General features: G+C 42.6%; 1 protein-coding gene across 6 annotated transcripts in view; it reads left to right on the forward strand.

Annotated features, from left to right (window-relative positions):
- Positions 1 to 19,155, forward strand: part of YIPF6 (Yip1 domain family member 6) — a 51,930-nt gene that overhangs the window by 10,596 nt on the left and 22,179 nt on the right. For 2 of the 6 annotated variants that reach the window (XM_072626481.1, XM_072626480.1), the window contains exons 5-7: positions 559 to 684; positions 1,188 to 1,345; positions 5,517 to 7,862. In XM_072626481.1, the coding sequence (XP_072482582.1) occupies positions 559 to 684; positions 1,188 to 1,345; positions 5,517 to 5,635 (403 nt within the window). In that variant the 3' untranslated portion in view covers positions 5,636 to 7,862. Of the gene's footprint in view, positions 1 to 558; positions 685 to 1,187; positions 1,346 to 5,516; positions 7,863 to 19,155 lie in introns of those variants that run through there. The other 4 variants (XM_072626485.1, XM_072626484.1, XM_072626483.1 and 1 more) reach the window with 2 other exon arrangements.

The following is a 19,155-nucleotide window of genomic DNA, read 5'->3' on the forward strand; positions in this document are numbered from 1 at the left end:
ACTGATTTGCCTGAGGCCATCCAGCTAATAAGTGGAGGAACTAGATAAAGAGTCTGGTCTTTCTGATCTCTCCACTTATCACACTGCTTCCCCTGAAATGGAGGTTCATGAGCAGAGTATGGCCAGAGGACTCTGACCTGCTGGCTCTTGGAGCCCCCTTTCCCCCATTAACCAAGAATTTCAGGTGAGATGGTGCTGGTCATCCCCAGGCCAGGGAGAAGCTACTCGCTCCTCTTGACCTTGAATCCCTGTCACCTTGCAAGGCCTAGATTATGCAGCCCCTTCTGCATGTGGCCTTTCTCAGTTGCCCCAAGTGCTAGTGCCCTCATTCCCCAACAACCTTAGGTTTCTTCTCTTACATTTATTCTTTTATACAGCCTTGTTATCTCTGCTGTTAGAATGTAAGTTTCTTGAGAGAAGTAGGGGTTGTCTCTTAGGCTTTCGTGTCTGTAGCAACTAACACAGGATCTGGCACATAGAAGGTGCTTAAGAAATATATGTTGGTTGATAAAAACTGTCCAATTAATCCTGGCTTGGTCCTTTGCTTTCGTGCCCTAGGATGTTACAGGGAGGCTCTGCAGATAGTAAAGAAGATGGTGGACCCCAGTTTGCTGAAGTTTTTGTCATCATCTGGTTTGGTGCAGTTGTCATAACACTAAATTCAAAACTTCTTGGGGGGACCATGTGAGTATTGGGGAAATGCTTAAAGCTAACTACTTTTTTCTCCTTTCTATGTGGCATATCTAGAATTCTGGCAAAACTCAGACTAACATTGCTGGGCTTTTGGCTCCTTGCCAAAGAGATGTGTGTGTGTCTCTCTCTTACCTTGGTAGAACTGCCAGGCAGAGGGAACCTAGGTGATCTTCATCATCTTTGAAATTCACTGGGGGAGAAGGCCTCCCATTCTCCAAACTAGGCAGCCTGCTGCCCGGGGTAGTTAAAGAGGCCATTTAATTAGAAGGAAAAATTTGAAGGGAGAGTGAACAGAGAACAGTTGCAGTGCCTTTTTTACACTGGAGCTTGGGGCAGGCCTACCCATCTGGGGTTTGCCATGGTCTAGCAGGTTCTTATTACCTTGTGTGCTTGGTGTGGGTCTTCCACATGTAGCTGAGTCTTGGAAATACTCCCATCCTGCAGTGATGGACTTTGTCCTGATGAATAATTTTCTGACTTTGTCTTTTCCACAGATCGTTCTTTCAGAGTCTCTGTGTCTTGGGTTACTGTGTCTTGCCCTTAACAGTGGCTATGCTGGTATGCCGACTGGTACTTTTGGCTGGTATGGGGCCTATCAACTTCCTCATCCGGTTTATCGTGGTGATTGCGATGTTTGCCTGGTCCACCTTAGGTAAGAAAACATCAATTCTCTGATTCTCCAACATGTCTGGGAGCTCTACAGTTCATGAAGGCAGATGTGGGGGGGATATTTGGACTCAAGACTTGGGCTAAAACCTTAGTACTTCTGTGACGTGGGGCTAGTCATTTAGACTCTCTGGGCCTCAGTTTCTTCATGTGTAAAATGAAGGGCTTGGACTGAATGGTCTCTAAGGGTCCATACCATCTTTATGTCTGTGATTCTATTTGTTAACTTGGGCAAATCATGTTCCCTCTCTGGACCTTGGTTTCCTCCCTTGTAAAATGAGGGGATCAGAGTAGATGGCCTCTAGATCTAGGATTCTGTGAGCTTTCAAATAGGACTATTCTTGCACTGATGGCCTAGCTTTGTCATGAGAAATGGACTCTATAGATGTGAAAATACTATAGAATTATTGCCCATTTTGATCTTAAGCTCATGACTGATGCTTTCTTATAGACAGGAGCTTTCTGCCATCGGTATGTACTAGTTAGAGCACATCCCACCTACTAAGGAGTAGGGACATGGGCTTTCAAGGTGAAAATCTCATCTTCTAAAAAATAATGGACAAGCACGGATCTCATGCTAAACTGAATTAGGATCCTGAAAAGGCTTAATTAACTCTAACCCAGGGGAGATTCCCTTCAAGATGAAGCAGACTGGATTACCAATTAATGCTGCATATTCTTAGTATCATTGACTTAGAGCTGGAACAGACCTTAGAGATCAGAGTTCTCCCATTTTCCAGAAGAGCAAACTGAGGCCCCAGGAGCTTGTAACTTGTCCCAGGTAAGATTACATGGCAGTTAATTGGAGATCTGGGATTCAAACTCAGATTCTTTGATATTACATCCAACACACGTTTTACCACACCATGCCAGTGCTGTTTATTTCACATTCTCAAAATTTACCGAAAACCCGAAACCCCCCTGGAAGTTAACCAGCCTAACCTTTTGAAGTTTGGTGAGATCTTGCTTATCTAGATCACAGTCAGGATTTTTTAAAGGTCTTCTAAGCAGCCAGAATAAAGGGGACAAGATCCATGAACTAAAATCTCATCTGAATCTCCTTTGACTCTCCTTCATTCAACCAATAAATGCCTCCTATATGCCAGGCACCGTGCTGGGTGCTCAGGATATGGAGACCAAAATGAAACAGTCCTTGCCCTCAAGAAGGTGACATATAGAAAATAGATACAAGATGATTGCCCAGGTAGGACAGGAGCAGGAGCAGAGAGAGCAGGCATACCTTCATGTAGAACATGGGACTTGAGCTGGATCTCAGAAGAACAAAGGAATGCTCTGAGGCAGAGGCATGAGGAAGGAGACATTTGTAGACAGAGAAGATGGGCGGTCATGTGAGGAATGGCACAAAAACCAGTCTGGCGATATTACAATGTGGGAAGGAGACAGCATTTAATAAGGCCGGGATGGTAGGTTGGGACTAGTTGGGGAAGAACTCCAGATGGGGAACACAGAAGTTGATGTTTGATCCTAGAGACCCAGCTTGTATGCCTGAGTGACTTGGATGATGGTATCCTTGACAGTAATGGGCAAGTTAGGAAGAGGGAACGATTTTGGGGAAAAGCTAATGCGTTCAGTTCTGGACATATTGAGTTTGAGATGTCTGTAAGACATCAGTTTGAGCTGTTCAGTGGGCAGTTAGAGATGGCAACCTAGAGATTGAGAGAAAGGTTTAGGGGTAGATACTGAGTCTAGGAATCATAAGCATGGAGATGATAGTTGATCTGTGGGAGTTGATGAAATCAAGTAAAATAGTATAGACAGAAAAGGGAGTCCTGGGGGATACTCCACCACCCACCAGATGTGACCTGCGTGAAAATCTAGCAAAGGAGCCAGAGAAGGAGTGGTCAGACAGGTAGGAGAACCAGGTGAGAGCAGGGTCTCTAGAGGAGTGTCAAGGAAAAAGAGAGTGACTGACAGTGGGGTCAAGAAAGACAGGGATCACTGGGAACTTTGGAGAGAATTGAATGATGATGTTGGAAATCAGACTGGAATGTTAAGAAGAAAATGAAAGGAAGGAAAGCCGAGACACCCGTTGTAGAGGGCCATCTCAAGGAGTTTAGCCCACAGCAGGGAGAAAAGGATAATAGAAGTACTAGAGATCAAGGAAGGGTTTTTTGAAGATGAGGAAGACGTGGACATATTTGTAGGCAGAGGGAAGTGACTCAAACAGCCTCAAGTTTCTCATTGAAATAGGAGGCAAAGTTTCCAACTGAGGATGGGGCAGGAGAAGCAGTGTGAGGTTTGAGGAAGGATGAAAAGGTATGGAAGATCCACTGTGGTCAATGGGATAATGAGTAAGAAGTAAAAGATTTGCCTTGTTGTAGGAAGGCTCCAGTTGAGGTTATGTGGCACAAATTTGTAGAAGACCCAGTCAACATGGTTTTGCAGTTCTCTCAAGCTGTGTTCAACAGCATAAGAATAGGAGTGAAGGAAGAGAAGGATAAGAGTAACCCAGTGTTGGGGTTTGGCAGAGCATGTTCAGTGGTGAGGTAAGGGTCAAGGAACTTGAGAGAAGAGGACATTGTAGAGTTGAATTGGTTTACCAAGATATCTAGATGGACACAGGAGCAGAGTGGAGCCAGTGTAGGGGTAATGGACTGGAAAAGGACTGAGGAGTAGAGGGATCAAAGGTCAGGGTGGGTATGGAGGGATCAGAGGTCAGCATGGGCATGAAGAACAGGGCAGAAGGGAGAAGTGAATTGACAACAGATTGTGATCAGAGGAAGGAATTTCTGAGTTCGTCAACATTCATGAGGAATGCTTGTGGGTGATGACAAGATCAGGAGTATGATCTTCTTGTGTATAGCTGAGGTGAGGTGGAGGAATAGGTCATGGAAAATGAGAAGTTTCCTGGTATTAACTGGCAAGTTCGATTGTTTGAGGGAATATCAGTAATCTATGTTGACATTCCCCAGTGTGAGGGCAGGAGAGTAAGACTGTGAGCTAGGCACTAAACACATTGAAAAAAGAATGACTATCCTGGGGTGGAAGATGGCAGCCACGAGAATCTTTATTGGGTGATAAACATGGATTGAATGCAATTCAGAGGAGTCAAGGTTATTGAGTCATGGTGGTAGAGCAAGAGGCTGAGAGCAGCCATTGTCATGGGGTGTGAGTGAAAGTGTAGCCAATACTGGAAAGGAACCTCTGAGACAGGTTGTCCTTGGGAGGGATCCTGTGTCAAGGGAGTGAGAAAGGAAAAGGTTTCTGATAAAAGCACGTTTGTTAGCTATGGAGCAAGTATTCCAGAGCACACAGTGGAAGGGCTGGATAGATCTTCAGAGGTTTGTTGTAGGGGGTTCAGTTGAACAGGATGGAATTGTTAGCTATGGAACAAGCATTCCAGAATGCACAGTGGAAGGGGCTGAATAAATCTTCAGAGGGATGTTATGGGGGATTGAGTTGAACAAGATGGGACTAAGGGAGCAAGTAGTAGGGGCTGGGAAACAGTCATGGTCCCCATTCCAGTCCATCCCCCACATTGCTACCAAAATGATCTCCCTACACCTTATAGCTGACCTTGTCATGTACCCTGTACACTCTTAATTCCAGTGATTCCCTATTGCATTAAGCAGGCACCCCAAATGAGGAAAGCCCAATAATCTTGGCCATTTTAGTATGGGGCAAACAGCTTGGTATAATTCAGTAGATCCTGAAAGGCATTATCACGCAGTATAGAGCAGTACATGTCACTTCACTGAGGGCCCTGAATGAAACAAGAGAAGATTGTGTTTTGTATTCATTCTTTAGGTTGGCAGGGAAGTGAGCCGTCCTAAATTTTGGGAAGAAAATGCCTAAAGCCCAGAATATTTTAGTACTATTAAGAAATCTCTCTTCATTCCCCCAGAGTTCTAAACATTTGGGGTTGACTAACCTGTTTTTGAGATCCATCATAGTGACTTGAGAAACAGCGATCTAGTGGGCAGAGCCTTGGCCTTGGAACCAGGAATATCTGAGTTTGGATCCTTTCTCTGATACGAGTTGTTTGCCTTGGGTTAGCCCCTTCCACTCCCCAGGCCTCAGTTTTCTTCTCTGTAACTTGACAACATGAGGAGGCTGAACTCCATGACCTCTAAGGGGCCCTGCCAACTCTAGAGCCAGTTCTAACCTTTGTGAATTTGGTTTTTGTTGTTGTTCAGCATCCACAGCGTTCCTGGCTGATAGCCAGCCTCCAAATCGAAAAGCCCTTGCTGTTTACCCCATCTTCCTCTTCTACTTTGTTATCAGCTGGATGATTCTCACCTTTACACCTCATTAAGCCTGGACACAAGAAACCAAGGAGCCCGAGCAGAACCAAAGACTCCAGCTCCGCTTTGGACCTTTGCCTCCCATCTCTCCTTTCTTGACTGACAGAGAGAGCCTAGACATGGTGAAGGAGTAGAGGTGGCAGTGGGGGTTGGGGGGCAAGAGAAAGCCAACGTCGTGCAGCAACACCAGCACTTTGGTAAAAAGCAATGGCTTGGCAGGGTTCATAACTTTGATTTTTCTTAATATGATTATTTCTTTAAAATACACGTACAGCCAAAGCACTACCCTGCTCAAGGATTATGGTTCGCTGTGTCTCGTGTGTGTGTGTGTGTGTGTGTGTGTGTGTGTGTGTGTATGTATGTGTATGTGTATGTGTATGTGTGTGTCTGCAGGAATGAGGTGGTGATTGATTGCACGTTGAGTTGGAGACTGAAGTTAAGTTCAGACAACACCAGTTCCCGTACAGCTTTCTCTTTCAAACATACTGCCTTATCACCATAGGGTGTATTTTCTCTTTTGGCAAGGGAGGGTGATCTGTCTCTTTGTCTTCTTCCTTTCCTTTTCCCCTTTTTGAATATATGGAGGAGAAGGGGAGATTCATCGAGCATGTGGAAAAGGAAACACTCTAATTAAAATTCAAAAATTTGGACAGGCATCGTTTTCTTTTAAAAGCACATGTGAAGAACCCTGTCTTTTTTGGACCACGTAAACCTCGAACTGTCTCTGTGCATATGCATACTGCAGTCACGCCATGTGTTCTCACAAAAGCATGCCAACCTCTTGGTAACACTCCAGCTCCATATCTTAGTCTTTAGCCCTCAACGTGCATGCTGGGCTATTCGGAGCCAACGTGGAATTTTCCTTGGGCTAAAGCAATCAGTGTTGAAACCCTTGAACTTAGCCTAGTAGAAGACTTTTGAAAAGTTAGGTAGGTTACTAATGCTCATTTGTATCACTGTATAATAAGCACATTCTCTTAACTGCAAAGTGGGATGTTTGGAATATAGCATAACTAAGGAATTCCTCCGTCCTAAATGGAGTCTCTCCTAGTCGGAGGAATTTTAGAAGGTGCAAAGAAAAACTAGGATGGGGTTTTCAAACCCACAATGGCATTTCACGTCTTGATGGCTGCTTGATAAGGGAACTCAGAGAGGGACTTAGGATCTCCCTGTCGTTAGCTGTAGACTCTTCACAGAAGCAGGAGCACATTTTTCACTTTACCTTTTCACGTTGGGAGAAATGGTTTCCTTTAGCTGTAGACTGGATTTATTTATAAAGACAGCTCAACTTTTCTGTAGCTGTACACTCTTTGCCCAGCTTTACCTGTGCTCTTGGATATTTGTCCTACAAGGATGGCGAGGCCTTTCAAAAACACTTGGATGCTAGGCTGTTCTAAGACAGGCTCTGAACTATTCTGGAGATCCTTTAAAGGCGAGGTCTAGACTCCTCCCTTTGGTGACATTGCACACTGGAGAATGGTGACAGGTGAAAATCCATTCTGTAGGAGGCCGTTCATTGCAGATGCACAGTTAATTCTGTAGATGACCGTAACTTAGCCCATACATTTTCTGTGTCATAGACTTTGTTTAGAATAGCTTTCTATTTAAAGGTGAGCTCTATATAGATTAGTACTCTGAGTAGAATAGTTTGATTTCCCACATTAGCCTAAGAAAAATAGTCCCTAGATTGACCAATAGCAGTAAAGGCCTTGTTAAATGAAATTTTCTCCTTTGCAACCCAGGTTAGAATTTTCCTTTCTCTATTTCTATTTATTTATTATAATTCACCCTTAAATGCTTATGTAATTTTCCATGTAAAGACAAAGTCAGCACTTAAGTCTTGACCTGGAAGATATTTTGAACCAACTAAGTGGATCCTAACTTGTTCACACTAAAAATAGCTCTTCCTTTAGAGTTCCTCATAATCAGTCCTGACAATTATGTGAATTTATTTTGAAGGAAGGACTGTTTCCTGGGTCACTGTTTATTCAAAGGGAAGGAAGGAAGCCTATTCTGATACGCATTTTACTCCGTCTGAATATTTGGTTGAAAGCAAGTAAAGCCATGTCTTTGATTTTGCCTTTCTGTTTTTTTATAACTTTTCTTATGTTTCAACATGTCTTGTTCTGTGTTCACTGCTTACTGTTAGGTAATATGGGTGACTTCTTGAACAGGGTGGTTTTTATTTATTTTCTGATTTGTCAATTCACTAATAAATTTGTTTCTTTTTTCTTTTTCTTTTTTTCTTTTTCCTTTAGATATGAAAGTTAAAAAAAAAGTGGAGGTGGGTCAGTCTGGGGTGTAAAATCTTTCCTTAAATGTGAAATGTTGAAGTTGTCAGAGCTGGTCCAATATAGGGACCCGAGCCTCTGGAAGCCAGAACCCTTGTTTATCCTTTTCCTGATTGGGTCTAAAGGCAGGAAAGCTTGATATTGTCACTGCAGAGCATGGGGTGGCAATGCCCAGATGCATCAACAGTCACTATTAACTGCTTGTGAGGCCAAGAGTGTCTTGTCACATTACATCCTTTTGTGATGAGATTAGACTTGGAAAAGTAGTCATTTGATTACAGCATATTTGAGGATGTAGCTTGCTCTTTCAAAAGGGATGTCTTGGCCAGCAAGTCATCCTTCCTTTGAGAAACTTGTTGTGCAAGGTGGGCTCAATCATTTTGTCGTTGCAGAGGGTGGCCAGCACTTGGCTGTATTTCTCACATGAAAATCCACCAAATAGATAGAAAGGTTTAATTAAAGTTCACTCAGTAATCAGCTCAGTATAAAGGAGATTATTCCTTTGATCATTTATGCCTCCAAATGGACAGCTGAGATCTAGCCTGAGTAACCTTAAGCACAATAGACATTTCTGCAAAGGCCAGCAAGGTTTAATGGCCATGTGATGCAAGAGCCGTTTTGTTTTAAACACTTACCATCTTGAATCCAAATTGGACTATTAGGTTCTGAGAGAACTTTACAGAAGAGTCTTTGAGTACTCTTGGGCTCAGAGGGTCAGAGATTTAGAGCTGAAGGGGACCTCAGAAATGAACTAGGTCAACCTTATTTTGCAGAGGAGGAAATTGAGCCCTAGAGAGGAAGGTGAATTACCCAAGTCAACACACATGTAAATAGCAGGGCCAAGATTCGAACCCAGGTACCCTGACTGTACTCTTTCCACTGTAAGTGACACATTTGTAGATGGCATGAATTTTAATTTGAAATATATTCAAGGTTCGCTCTGAAGGTGAGAGGAGACAATACACTGCCTTTGCAGAGACTGAGGACTAGGGATGTGGAGTGCTACATATGCTGTCACTCTGTTGATGTGTTCGTTTTGCTAAACTGCCTTTGACACATTTTTTGTTATAAGGGGTGGCTCTCTGGATGGGGTGGGGGAGGGTTATATTGGGAAATAAAAACGATGTAAAAAAATTAAAAAACCTTTTAAAAAAATCAATCTGGGAAAAAATTCTAATTATTTGGAGAATTTCAATATGTAAATAGCCAGTAGAGGACAGTTGATTTCAGCTTAATTTAATGCCAGCTAGTGGGGTGTACTGCAAAGAGTGCTAGATTGGGAGTTGGGCAGTTTGGAATTGAGTACCTGCTCTGTCTACTTAAAGCCTTGAGTGAGTCATTTCTCCCTGGGCCTCAGTTTCCTACTCTATCATATTATGATTTCTAAGGTTTTGCCCCTTTCTGAATCTTATGATCCTTCTCATAGGCTCATAGATGTTGAGCTGGAAGGAATCTTACAGGCCTGCTAGTCCTCTCATTTTATACAGGAAGAAACTGAGGCCCAGGGAGAGTTAAGATCAGTCACGGGATCATAGATTTAGAGCTAGAAGGAACCTGAGAAGTCATCTAGTCCCCTTGATGTCAAATTGTAAGTAGAGGCGAACTAGACCACTAACCCATAAATAAATAGACTGCATGTTGACTTAAAAAACCACATATTAATATTATCTCTGTTGTACTGCATTTTTATTTACTTTGTTGAGTATTTCCCAATGATTTTTTAATCTGGTTTGTGTTGCACTTGTGAGTGTTGTGGGCTAATGAAGCCTGGTATTTGTCACCTCCAGTCTAGTCCAGTCTCTTCATTTTTCTGATGAGAAGGAACTTGGAGGTTGTAACTTGCTCAATGTCACAGAGATAAGTGGCCAAACTGGAATTTGAAGCTGTTTCTAAATCCAAAGTTCCTTCCACTGTCCCTTCCCCCTCTATAATCTCCTGTAATCTCACTCCTGCAAATTCAACTATTGTCGCTGTAAATGATCCCCAGGTTTGTTTTTTTTTCCCAGTTTTGGTCTCTTCTGAGCTCCAGACCTTTGTCTCTGTTGTTCAGCTGTGTCTGACTCCCCATACCCCCCCTTTGGAGTTTCCCTGACAAAGAGACTGGAGTGGTTTGCCATTTCCTTCTCCAGTTCATTTTACAGATGAGGAAACTGAGGCAAATGGGGATGAGTCACTTCCACAGGATCACACAACTAGTAAGTGTCTGAGGCCAGATTTGGACTCATGAAGAGGACTTTTCCTAATTCGAGGTCCAGTGCTCTGTCCACTATAGAGCCACCTAGCTGCTCCAGTCTTTTTCTCCTACCTACATGCAACACACAGCAAACACAATATGGCTGAAACAGCTTATCTTTTTTTTTTCCAAAGTGGAAACAATATTATTTTTTAAAATGTTTATTTATTTTTAGTTTTCAACATTCATTTCCACAAAATTTTGAGTTCCAAATTTTTTCCCCATCTCTCCCCTCCCCCACCCCAAAAAGCCATGCATTCTGATGACTTTCCCCCAATCTGCCCTACCTTCTAACACCCCTCCCTTCTCTTATCCCCATCTTCCCTCTTGTCTTGTAAGGCAAGGTAACATTCTATACCCCATTACCTGTATTTCTTATTTCTCAGTTGTATGCAAAAATAATTCTCAACATTTGTTCCTCAGACTTTGAGTTCCAACTTCTCTCCCTTCCTCCCTCCCCACCCATCCCCACTGAGAAGGCAAGCAATTCAATATAGGCTATATATGTGTAGTTTTGCAAAAGACTTCCATAATAGTCATGTTATATAAGACTATATTTCCCTCCATCCTATCCTGCCCTCCATTTCTTCTTTTCTCTCTTTTGACTTTGTCCCTCCCCAAGAGTGTTGACTTCTAATTGCTCCCTCCTCCCATTGCCCTCCCTTCCATCATTTTGTGTGCATTTTATTCCTTCTTTAAGTCAAATGTGATGAGAGTAAGCTTCACATTTTCCCTCTCACCTCTCCCTTTATTCCCTCCCTTTAAAAGTCTTTCTCTTGCCTGTTTTATGAGAGATAATTGGCCCCATTCCATTTCTCCCTTTCTCCTCCACAATATATTCCTCTCTCCTTAATTTTATTTTTTTACATATGATCCCTTCCCTTCCATCATCCCCCCACACCCCACTTATCCCCTTCTCCCCTACTTTCCTGTAGTGTGACAGATTTTCATACCAAATTGAGTGTGCATGTTATTCCCTCTTTAAGCCAAATGTGATGAGAGTAAGATTCACTTTTCCCCCCTCTCACCTCCACCCTTTTCCCCTCTATTGAAAAAGAAGCAGCTTATCTTTTGCCGACCAATGGTTTCTTTTGATTTTACTGTTGCTATCCACAGTACCATACTTCTCCCAATTATTCGTATTTGTTGCCTTAGGTCTCTTCCTTTTTTTTTTATTATTATTTTTTAATGTTTAACAATCACTGCCATACAATTGAGATTTTATCCCCCCCACACCTACCCCCACTACCCCCCTCCCTCCCCACGACTGCATACAATTCTGTATAGGTTCTACATATACTTTCCTATTGAGTATATTTTCACTATAGTCATGCTATGTAGTCAGACTAAAATAAATGAAAGAAATCATATAACAAATCAAAACATGATACACAAACACATACACATACACAAATATGATCTGCTACATTTTGTGAATGACTTCCATATTTCTTTCTCTGAGTGTGGAAGGCATTTTGCCTTGAGAACCACCTTTGGGATTTTTTTTTTTATAAGAAGTTTTTGCGTTATTACAAAATTCCAAGTCTACCAGAATAAACTCTCGCACACTGTGGTCGTTGCTGTGCACAAAGTTCACCTGGTTCTGCTCCTTTCACTCAGCATCAGGTCATATAAGTCCTTCCAGGCCTCTCTGAAGTCTTCTTGTTCATCATTTCTTATGGCACAATAGTACTCCATTACATTCATATACCATAATTTATTCAGCCATTCCCCAATTGATGGACATCCCCTTGACTTCCAGTTTTTGGCAGCTATATAGAGTGCTGCTATAAATATTTTTGTACATGTGGGACCCTTTCCCATTTTTATGATCTCTTGGGGATATAGTCCTAGTAGCGATATTGCTGGGTCAAAGGGTATGCACATTTTTGTAGCCCTTTGGGCATAGTTCCAAATTGCTCTCCAGAATGGTTGGATGCGCTCGCAGCTCCACCAACAATGAATTAGTGTTCCAACTCTCCCACATCCTCTCCAGCATTTATCATTTTCTTGTTCTGTTATGTTTGCCAATCTTATAGGTGTGATGTGGTACCTCAGAGTTGTTTTGATTTGCATCTCTCTAATCAATAGTGATTTAAAGCATTTTTTCATATGACTATAGATATCTTTAATTTCTTCCTCTGAAAATTGCCTGTTCATATCCTTTGACCATTTATCAATTGGGGAATGACTTGTATGATTATACATATGAGTCAGTTCTCTATATATTCTAGAAATGAGGCCTTTATCCCCGAGCTTAGCTGTAAAAATTCTTTCCCAATTTACTACATCCCTCCGGATTTTGGTTGCATTGGGTCTTAGGTCTCTTTCTTCCCACCTCATGTCCATTCAGTTACCAATTTTGGTTGCTTCTGCTATGGTCACATCATTTACATTTGTTATCTTTTCTGATTCATTACCACCATGACCCCCTCATCTAGGCTATTGTAGTATCTTGACAGGTCTTTCCACCTTTACATTCCTCTCCAGGTTATCTATGTTGCTGCCAGAATAATCTTTAAATGTATGGCTCTACTAAGGTCATTTCTTGGCTCTACAATCTTCATTGGCTCCCTATTGCCTCCAGAGTCAAGTTCAAGTTCTTTAGCCAGACATCCAATCTGGCCTCAGATTATTAGTATTATTGTTACTTTTCTGATCTTAATCATTCTTCACATGTTATGTTCCAAAAAAATTGAACTACTCAGCCCACTAAGATGCTCTACACTCCTATGGCTCAAAATGTTCCCTGTGCCTAGGGTCTCCTCCCCATCATTGCTCAGTTGAATTCCAGATCAGACATCACCTCCTCAGTGAAAAGTTCCTTGGTCAGTAATGATCTTCCTCCTTGGGCCTTAACCCTTTGTTTTAGGATTGTAAGGTCATGAATCTTAGTTTTAGGAAGTGACTAGAGGACAAATAATGTCTTTCCATGTAGGAATGTAAACACTTCAACTTTAGTGAGTTCCTTAAAGCTTCTCTTTACCTTTTCATGTTTCTCTTGATTCATGTATTTAAAAGTCAAATTTTATATTCAGCTGTGGTCTTTTCAACAAGATTTCTTGGAAGTCCTCTATTTCATTGAAATTCCATTTTTCCCCTTGAAGTATTATACTCAGTTTTGCTGGGTAGGTGATTCTTGGTTTTAATCCTATCTCCTTTGACCTCTGGAATATCATATCCCAAGCCCTTCAATCCATTAGTGTAGAAACTGCTAAATCCTGTGTTATCCTGATTGTATTTCCATAATACTTGTAGTGTTTCTTTCTGACTGCTTGTAATATTTTCTCCTTGTCCTGGGAACTCTCTAATTTGGCTACAATATTCCTAGGAATATTGTTCTTTTCTGATCTCTTTCAGGAGGTATTTGGTGAATTTTTTCCATTTCTATTTTACTCTCTGGTTCTAGAATATCAGGGCAGTTTTCCTTGACAGTTTCTTGGAAGATGATGTCTAGGCTCTTTTTTGATCATGGTTTTCAGGTAGACCAATATTTTTTAAATTATATCTCCTGGATCTATTTTCCAGGTCAGTTGTTTTGCCAATGAGATGTTTCACATTATCTTCTATTTTTCATTCTTTTGGTTTTGTTTATAATTTCTTGGTTTCTCATAAAGTTATTTGCTTCCATCTGCTCCATTCTAATTTTTAAAGCACTATTTTCTTCAGTGAGCTTTTGAACTTCCTTTTCCATTTGGCCAATTCTGCTTTTTAAAGCTTTCCTCTCATTGACTTTTGGACCTCTTTTGCCATTTGGGTTAGTCTATTTTTAAAGGTGTTATTTTTGTTGTCATTTTTTTGGATCTCCTTTAGCAAGCTGTTGACTCGCTTTTCGTGATTTTCATTTCTCAATTTTTTTTCCACCTCTCTTACTTGATTTTCAAAATCCTTTTTGAGCTCTTCCATGGCCTGAGACCATTTCATATTTATTTTGGAGGTTTTGGATGTAGAAGCCTTGACTTTGCTGTCTTCCTCTGATGGTATGCTTTGTTCTTCCTCATCTGAAAGGATGGAAGAAAATACCTTTTCACCAAGAAAGTAACTTTCTGTGGTCTTATTTTTTCCCCTTTTTTGGGCATTTTCCCAGCCAATTGCTTGACTTTTGAGTCTTTTGTCAAGTGGAAGGTAGACTCTAGGGACCTGTAAGTTCTCAGTTCCTCCAAGGTGGCACAATCAAGGGAGAGGAGTTTACTCCTCTCTTGGCCTGGACTCTTGTCTGTGAGCAACCACAAACACTCTTTTCTGCCCAGGATCTGTGAATAGGGTTGCCTCTCCCCTATCACCACCAGCTCCACCACACCAGTGCTCCTCCTCATCCTCAAACTGCCACTCAGAGCTGAGACCCAGATCAGATGCTCAGTTTCCCTGGGGTCTGCAAGCAGCTGCCCCAGTTACTGCCACAGCCCTGGGGCCGGGGCTTGAGCCAGACTCACGTCCCCCCCTCTTACCCAGGTAAAAGAGCTTTCTTATTGAAATTTGAAGCTGTTTTTGACGTTTCTGGGTTGAGAAATTTGGAAACTGCAGCTGCTACCTGTGATTCCGCACCCGGAAGCCTACTCAGTCCTTTCCATGACATGCCATGCAGCCCACACTGGGCTGTGCTCTACTCTGAGCCCAGAGCAATAGACCTTTCCTATCAGCCTTCCAGGCTCCCTTGGGCTAGAAATCTCTTTCACTCTATTCTTTTTTGGCTTATGCTGCTCTAGAATTTGTTTAGAGTCATTTTTATAGGTATTTTATGGGCTATGGGCAGAGAATTAGAGTAGGTCCATTCTTTTACTCCACCATCTTGGTTCCACACCCAAGGACAAGGAATTTTAAAGGGACTTGGTGAGGTCACCTCCAGCCTCATAGGCCTAGAGCTGACAAGGCTGTCAGAGGTCTCAGAGTCCAAGATGTTCCTAGATTGGCAGGGAAACCTCCAGCCTCGTAGGCCTAAAGAGGAGAATAGATATGTGTGAGATCAGTAACACAAGCCTAGGATTAAAAGGGACAGAACCTTCAGAGGCACAAAAACCAGACCCCCTACTGTGAATAAAGGAGACACTGTGGCCTAGGTAGATTAAGGGTCATGTGTGAGATCACTCACACGCTTGTAGGCCTATATCTGACAGTGTTCTCAGAGGTCTTAGAGACCAAGTCCTTCCAGTGACTGGTGGAAAAACTGAATCTTATAGGGTAGAATAGACAAGTGTGACATCACTAACTGTGGTCTAGGATTAAAAGTGACAAAATCTTCAGAGGCAGTAGAGCCTGACCTGTGGCATTGGAGGAGAAATTGAGGCCTAGGCGGACTCACTCTATTGTGAGTTTGTACACAGGCTGTTACAGTTAGAGCTGTCAAGACCTTCAAAGGTTTTAGAGTCTAAGATATTTTATGGTCTATAAAGGAAACCGAGAGCTAGGGAATTGAAAGGACTGATGTGAGATCACCCACAGGCTCCAAGGCCTAGAACTGACAAGGACTTCACAGGCTTTAGAGCCTTAGCCTCTCAGGTAACTTGAGGGGAAGTTGAGGACAAGGAAGCTTAATAGGACTTTAAAGTTCATCCAGTCTCCTTGGCTTTGAGTTGACAAGACTCTCAGAGATTTTGGAGTTCAAGAATTTCCCGTAACTTTGAGGAAAACTGAGTCCTGGAAAGCCTAATAGACAGGTGCGAGATCAGTAACACAGGCCTAGGATTAAAAGTGACAAAACTTGTAGAAGCATTAAAGGCAGAGCCACTTTGTGACTGTAGGAGAAACTGAAGCCTAGGTAGAGTAAGAGTCTAATGTGAGTTTTTGTACAGGCTTTCAGTGTTAGAGCTGATAAGACCTTCAAAGGATTTAGTGTTTAAGAATTTCTCGTGACTAGAAGGGAAACTCAGGCCTTGGGGAATGAAACAACTTATGGGCAATCACCCACAGCCTCCACAGCCTATACCTGACAAGGTCTTCACAGGTTTGAGCACACTAGGCCCTCAACTAACTCTAGGGGAAATTGAGGACAAGGAAGCTTAAAGGGACTTTAGAGTTCATCCAGCCTCCTTGACCTTGAGCTGACAAGGCTCTCAGAGATTTTGGAGTTCAAGACCTTGAAGTGACTTGGCAGGGAAACTGAGGCCTAGAAAGTCTTATAGACAGGTAGGAAATCAGTAACACAGGACTAGGATTAAAAGGGACAAAATCTTCCGAGGCACAAGAGTCAGCCTCCCTACTGTGACTGGAGTTAAAACTGAGGCCTAGATAGTTTAAGGCTCATGTGTGAGATCAGTCACAGGTTCCTAGGCCTAGATCTGATAAGTCCTCAGGCTTGAAAATCAGAGCCCCTCAGGTTACTTTAGGGGACATTGAGGACAAGGGAGCTGAAAGGGAGTTTAGAGTTCATCAAGTCTCCTTGATCTTGAGCTGACAAGGCTCTCAGAAGTTTTAGAGTTCAAGAATTTCTAGTGACTTTGGGGGAAACTGAGGCCTCCAAAGCCTCACATACAGGCCTGAGATGAATAATACAGGCCTAGGCTTCAAAGGAAGAAAACATTCAGAGGCATAAGAGCCAGACACTCTATGGTGATTACAGGAGAAACTAAGGCATAGGTATGTTAAGGCTCACGTATGAGATCAGCCACAGGTTCCTAGGCCTAGACCTGAGAAAGCCTTCACAGGCTTGAGAGTCAGAGCCCCTCAGGTAACTTGAGGGGAAATTGATTACAAGGAATCTTAAAGGAACATTAGGGTTCACCCAGTCTCCTTGGCCTTGAACTGACAGTGCTCTCAGAGGTTTTAGAATTCAAAACCTTACAGTGATGGGGGAAACTGAGGCATAGAAAGCCTAATAGACAGGTATAATATCAGTAACTCAGACCTGTGAAAACCTTTAGACAAATTAGAACCAGACCATCTGCTGTGACTGTAGAAGGGACTGTGGACTAGATAGATTAAGGCTCGTGTGTGAGATTACCCACAGGTTTATTGGCCTACATCTGACAAAGTTCTCAGAGGTCTTAGGAGACCAAGTCCTTCCAGTGACTGGGGGGAAACCTGAGTCCTAAAGAGTAGAACAGACAAGTGTGAGATCACTAACAGTTGCCTAGGATTAAAAGTGGCAAAGTCTTCAGAGGCATTAGAGCCAGACATCCTGTGGCACTGAATGAGGAATTAAGGCCTAGGCACATTGAGGGTCTAATGTGAGTTTGTACACAGGCTCCTAGTGTTAGAGCTGACAAGACCTTCAAAGGTTTTATAGTCTACCATTTTCTCTTGAGTATAAGGGAAACTGAGGCCTAGGGGAATGATAAGACTGATGGGCAATCACCCACAGCCTCCACAGTCTAGACCTGACAAGGTCTTCGCAGGTTTGACCACCCTAGACCCTCTGGTAGCTCTAGGGGAAATTGAGGACAAGGAAGCTTAAAGGGACTTTAGAGTTCATCCAGTATCCTTGGCCTTGAACTGACAAGGCTCTCACAGGTTTTGGAGTTCAAGACCTTAAAGTGCCTTGAAGGAAAACTGAGGTCTAAAAAGCCTAATAGACTGGTATAAAGTCAGTAACACAGGAGTAAGATTAAAAGTGATAAACTCTTCCCAGCCACAATAGTCAGACCCCCTACTGTGATGAGAGGAGAAACTGAGGCCTAGGTAGTTTAAGACTTATGTGTGAGATCACCCACAGCCTCACCTGACAAGGCATTCACAAGCTTGAGAGTCCTAGTCCCTCAAGTAACTTTAGGGGAAATTGATTACAAGGAAGCTTAAAGGGACTTTAGCATTAATCCAGTCTCCTTGGCCTTGAGCTGACAGTGCTCTCAGAGGTTTTAGAATTCAAGACCTTCCAGTGACTTGGGGGGAAACTGAGTCCTAGAGAGCCCAAGAGATAGGTGTGAGATCAGTAACACAGGCCTAGGACAAAAAAAAAAGTGACAAAAACTTAAAGAGACTAGAGCCAGACTAACAGTGTGACTGTATGAGAAACTGTGGCTTAGGTAGGTTAAGTGTCACATGTGAGATCACCCACAGGCTTGTAGGCCTACATCTGACAAGGTTGTAAGAGGTCTTAGAGACCAACTCCTTCTATTGTCTGGGGGGAATACTGAGTCCTAGAGAGTAGAATAGACAAGTGTGAGGTCACTAACAGTAGCCTAGGATTAAAGGTGACAAAGCCTTCAGAGGCATTAGAACCAGACACTCTAATGTGCCTAGAGGAGAAACTGAGGCCTAGATAGAATAAGAGTCTGATGTGAGTTTTTACACAGGCTCTTAGTGTTAGAGCTGACAAGACCATAAAAGGATTTAGTGTCTAAGATTTCTAGTGATTAGAAGGGAAACTGAAGCCTAGAGGATTGACAGAACTGATGGGCAATCACCCAAAGCCTCCACAGCCTAGACCTGACAAGTTCTTCAAAGGTTTGAGCACACTAGGCCCTCAAGTAACTCTAGGGGAAAGGAAGCTTAAAGGGACTTTAGAGTTCATCCAGTATCCTTGGCCTTGAGCTGACAAGGCTTTCAGAGGATTTGGTGTTCAAGCCCTTCCAGTAATTTGGGGAGATCCTGAGGCCTAGAAAGCCTAATATATTCTTGTGAGATAAATAACACAAGACTGAGATTAAAAGGTACAAAACCTTCTGAGGCACAAGAGCCAGAACCCCTACTGTGTCTAGAGGAGCTACTGAGTCCAAGGTAGATTAGGGAGTCCAAGGTAGTTCTCACGGGTGAGAACACACAGCGGCTCCTAGTTTTGGAGGTGACATGGCCTTTATGGATTTCATATTCTAAGTATTTCTGGTAAATGTAAAGTAAAAGAAGGTCTAGGGAATTAAAAGGACTGATCTCAGATCATCTCCAGGTTCCCAGGCATAGACCAGAGAAGGGCTTCACAGGCTTGAGAGTCAGAGCCCCATAGGTAACTTGAGGGAAAGTGAGGGCAGGGAATCTTAAAGCAATTGGTGAGGTCACCCCCAGGCTCATAGGCCCAGAGCTGAGAAGGCTCTCAGAGGTATTCAAGTGATTTGGGGGGAAACTGAGACCTAGAAAA

The sequence above is a fragment of the Notamacropus eugenii genome, chromosome X, assembly GCF_028372415.1.
Source record: "Notamacropus eugenii isolate mMacEug1 chromosome X, mMacEug1.pri_v2, whole genome shotgun sequence".
NCBI classification, from domain to species: domain Eukaryota; kingdom Metazoa; phylum Chordata; class Mammalia; order Diprotodontia; family Macropodidae; genus Notamacropus; species Notamacropus eugenii.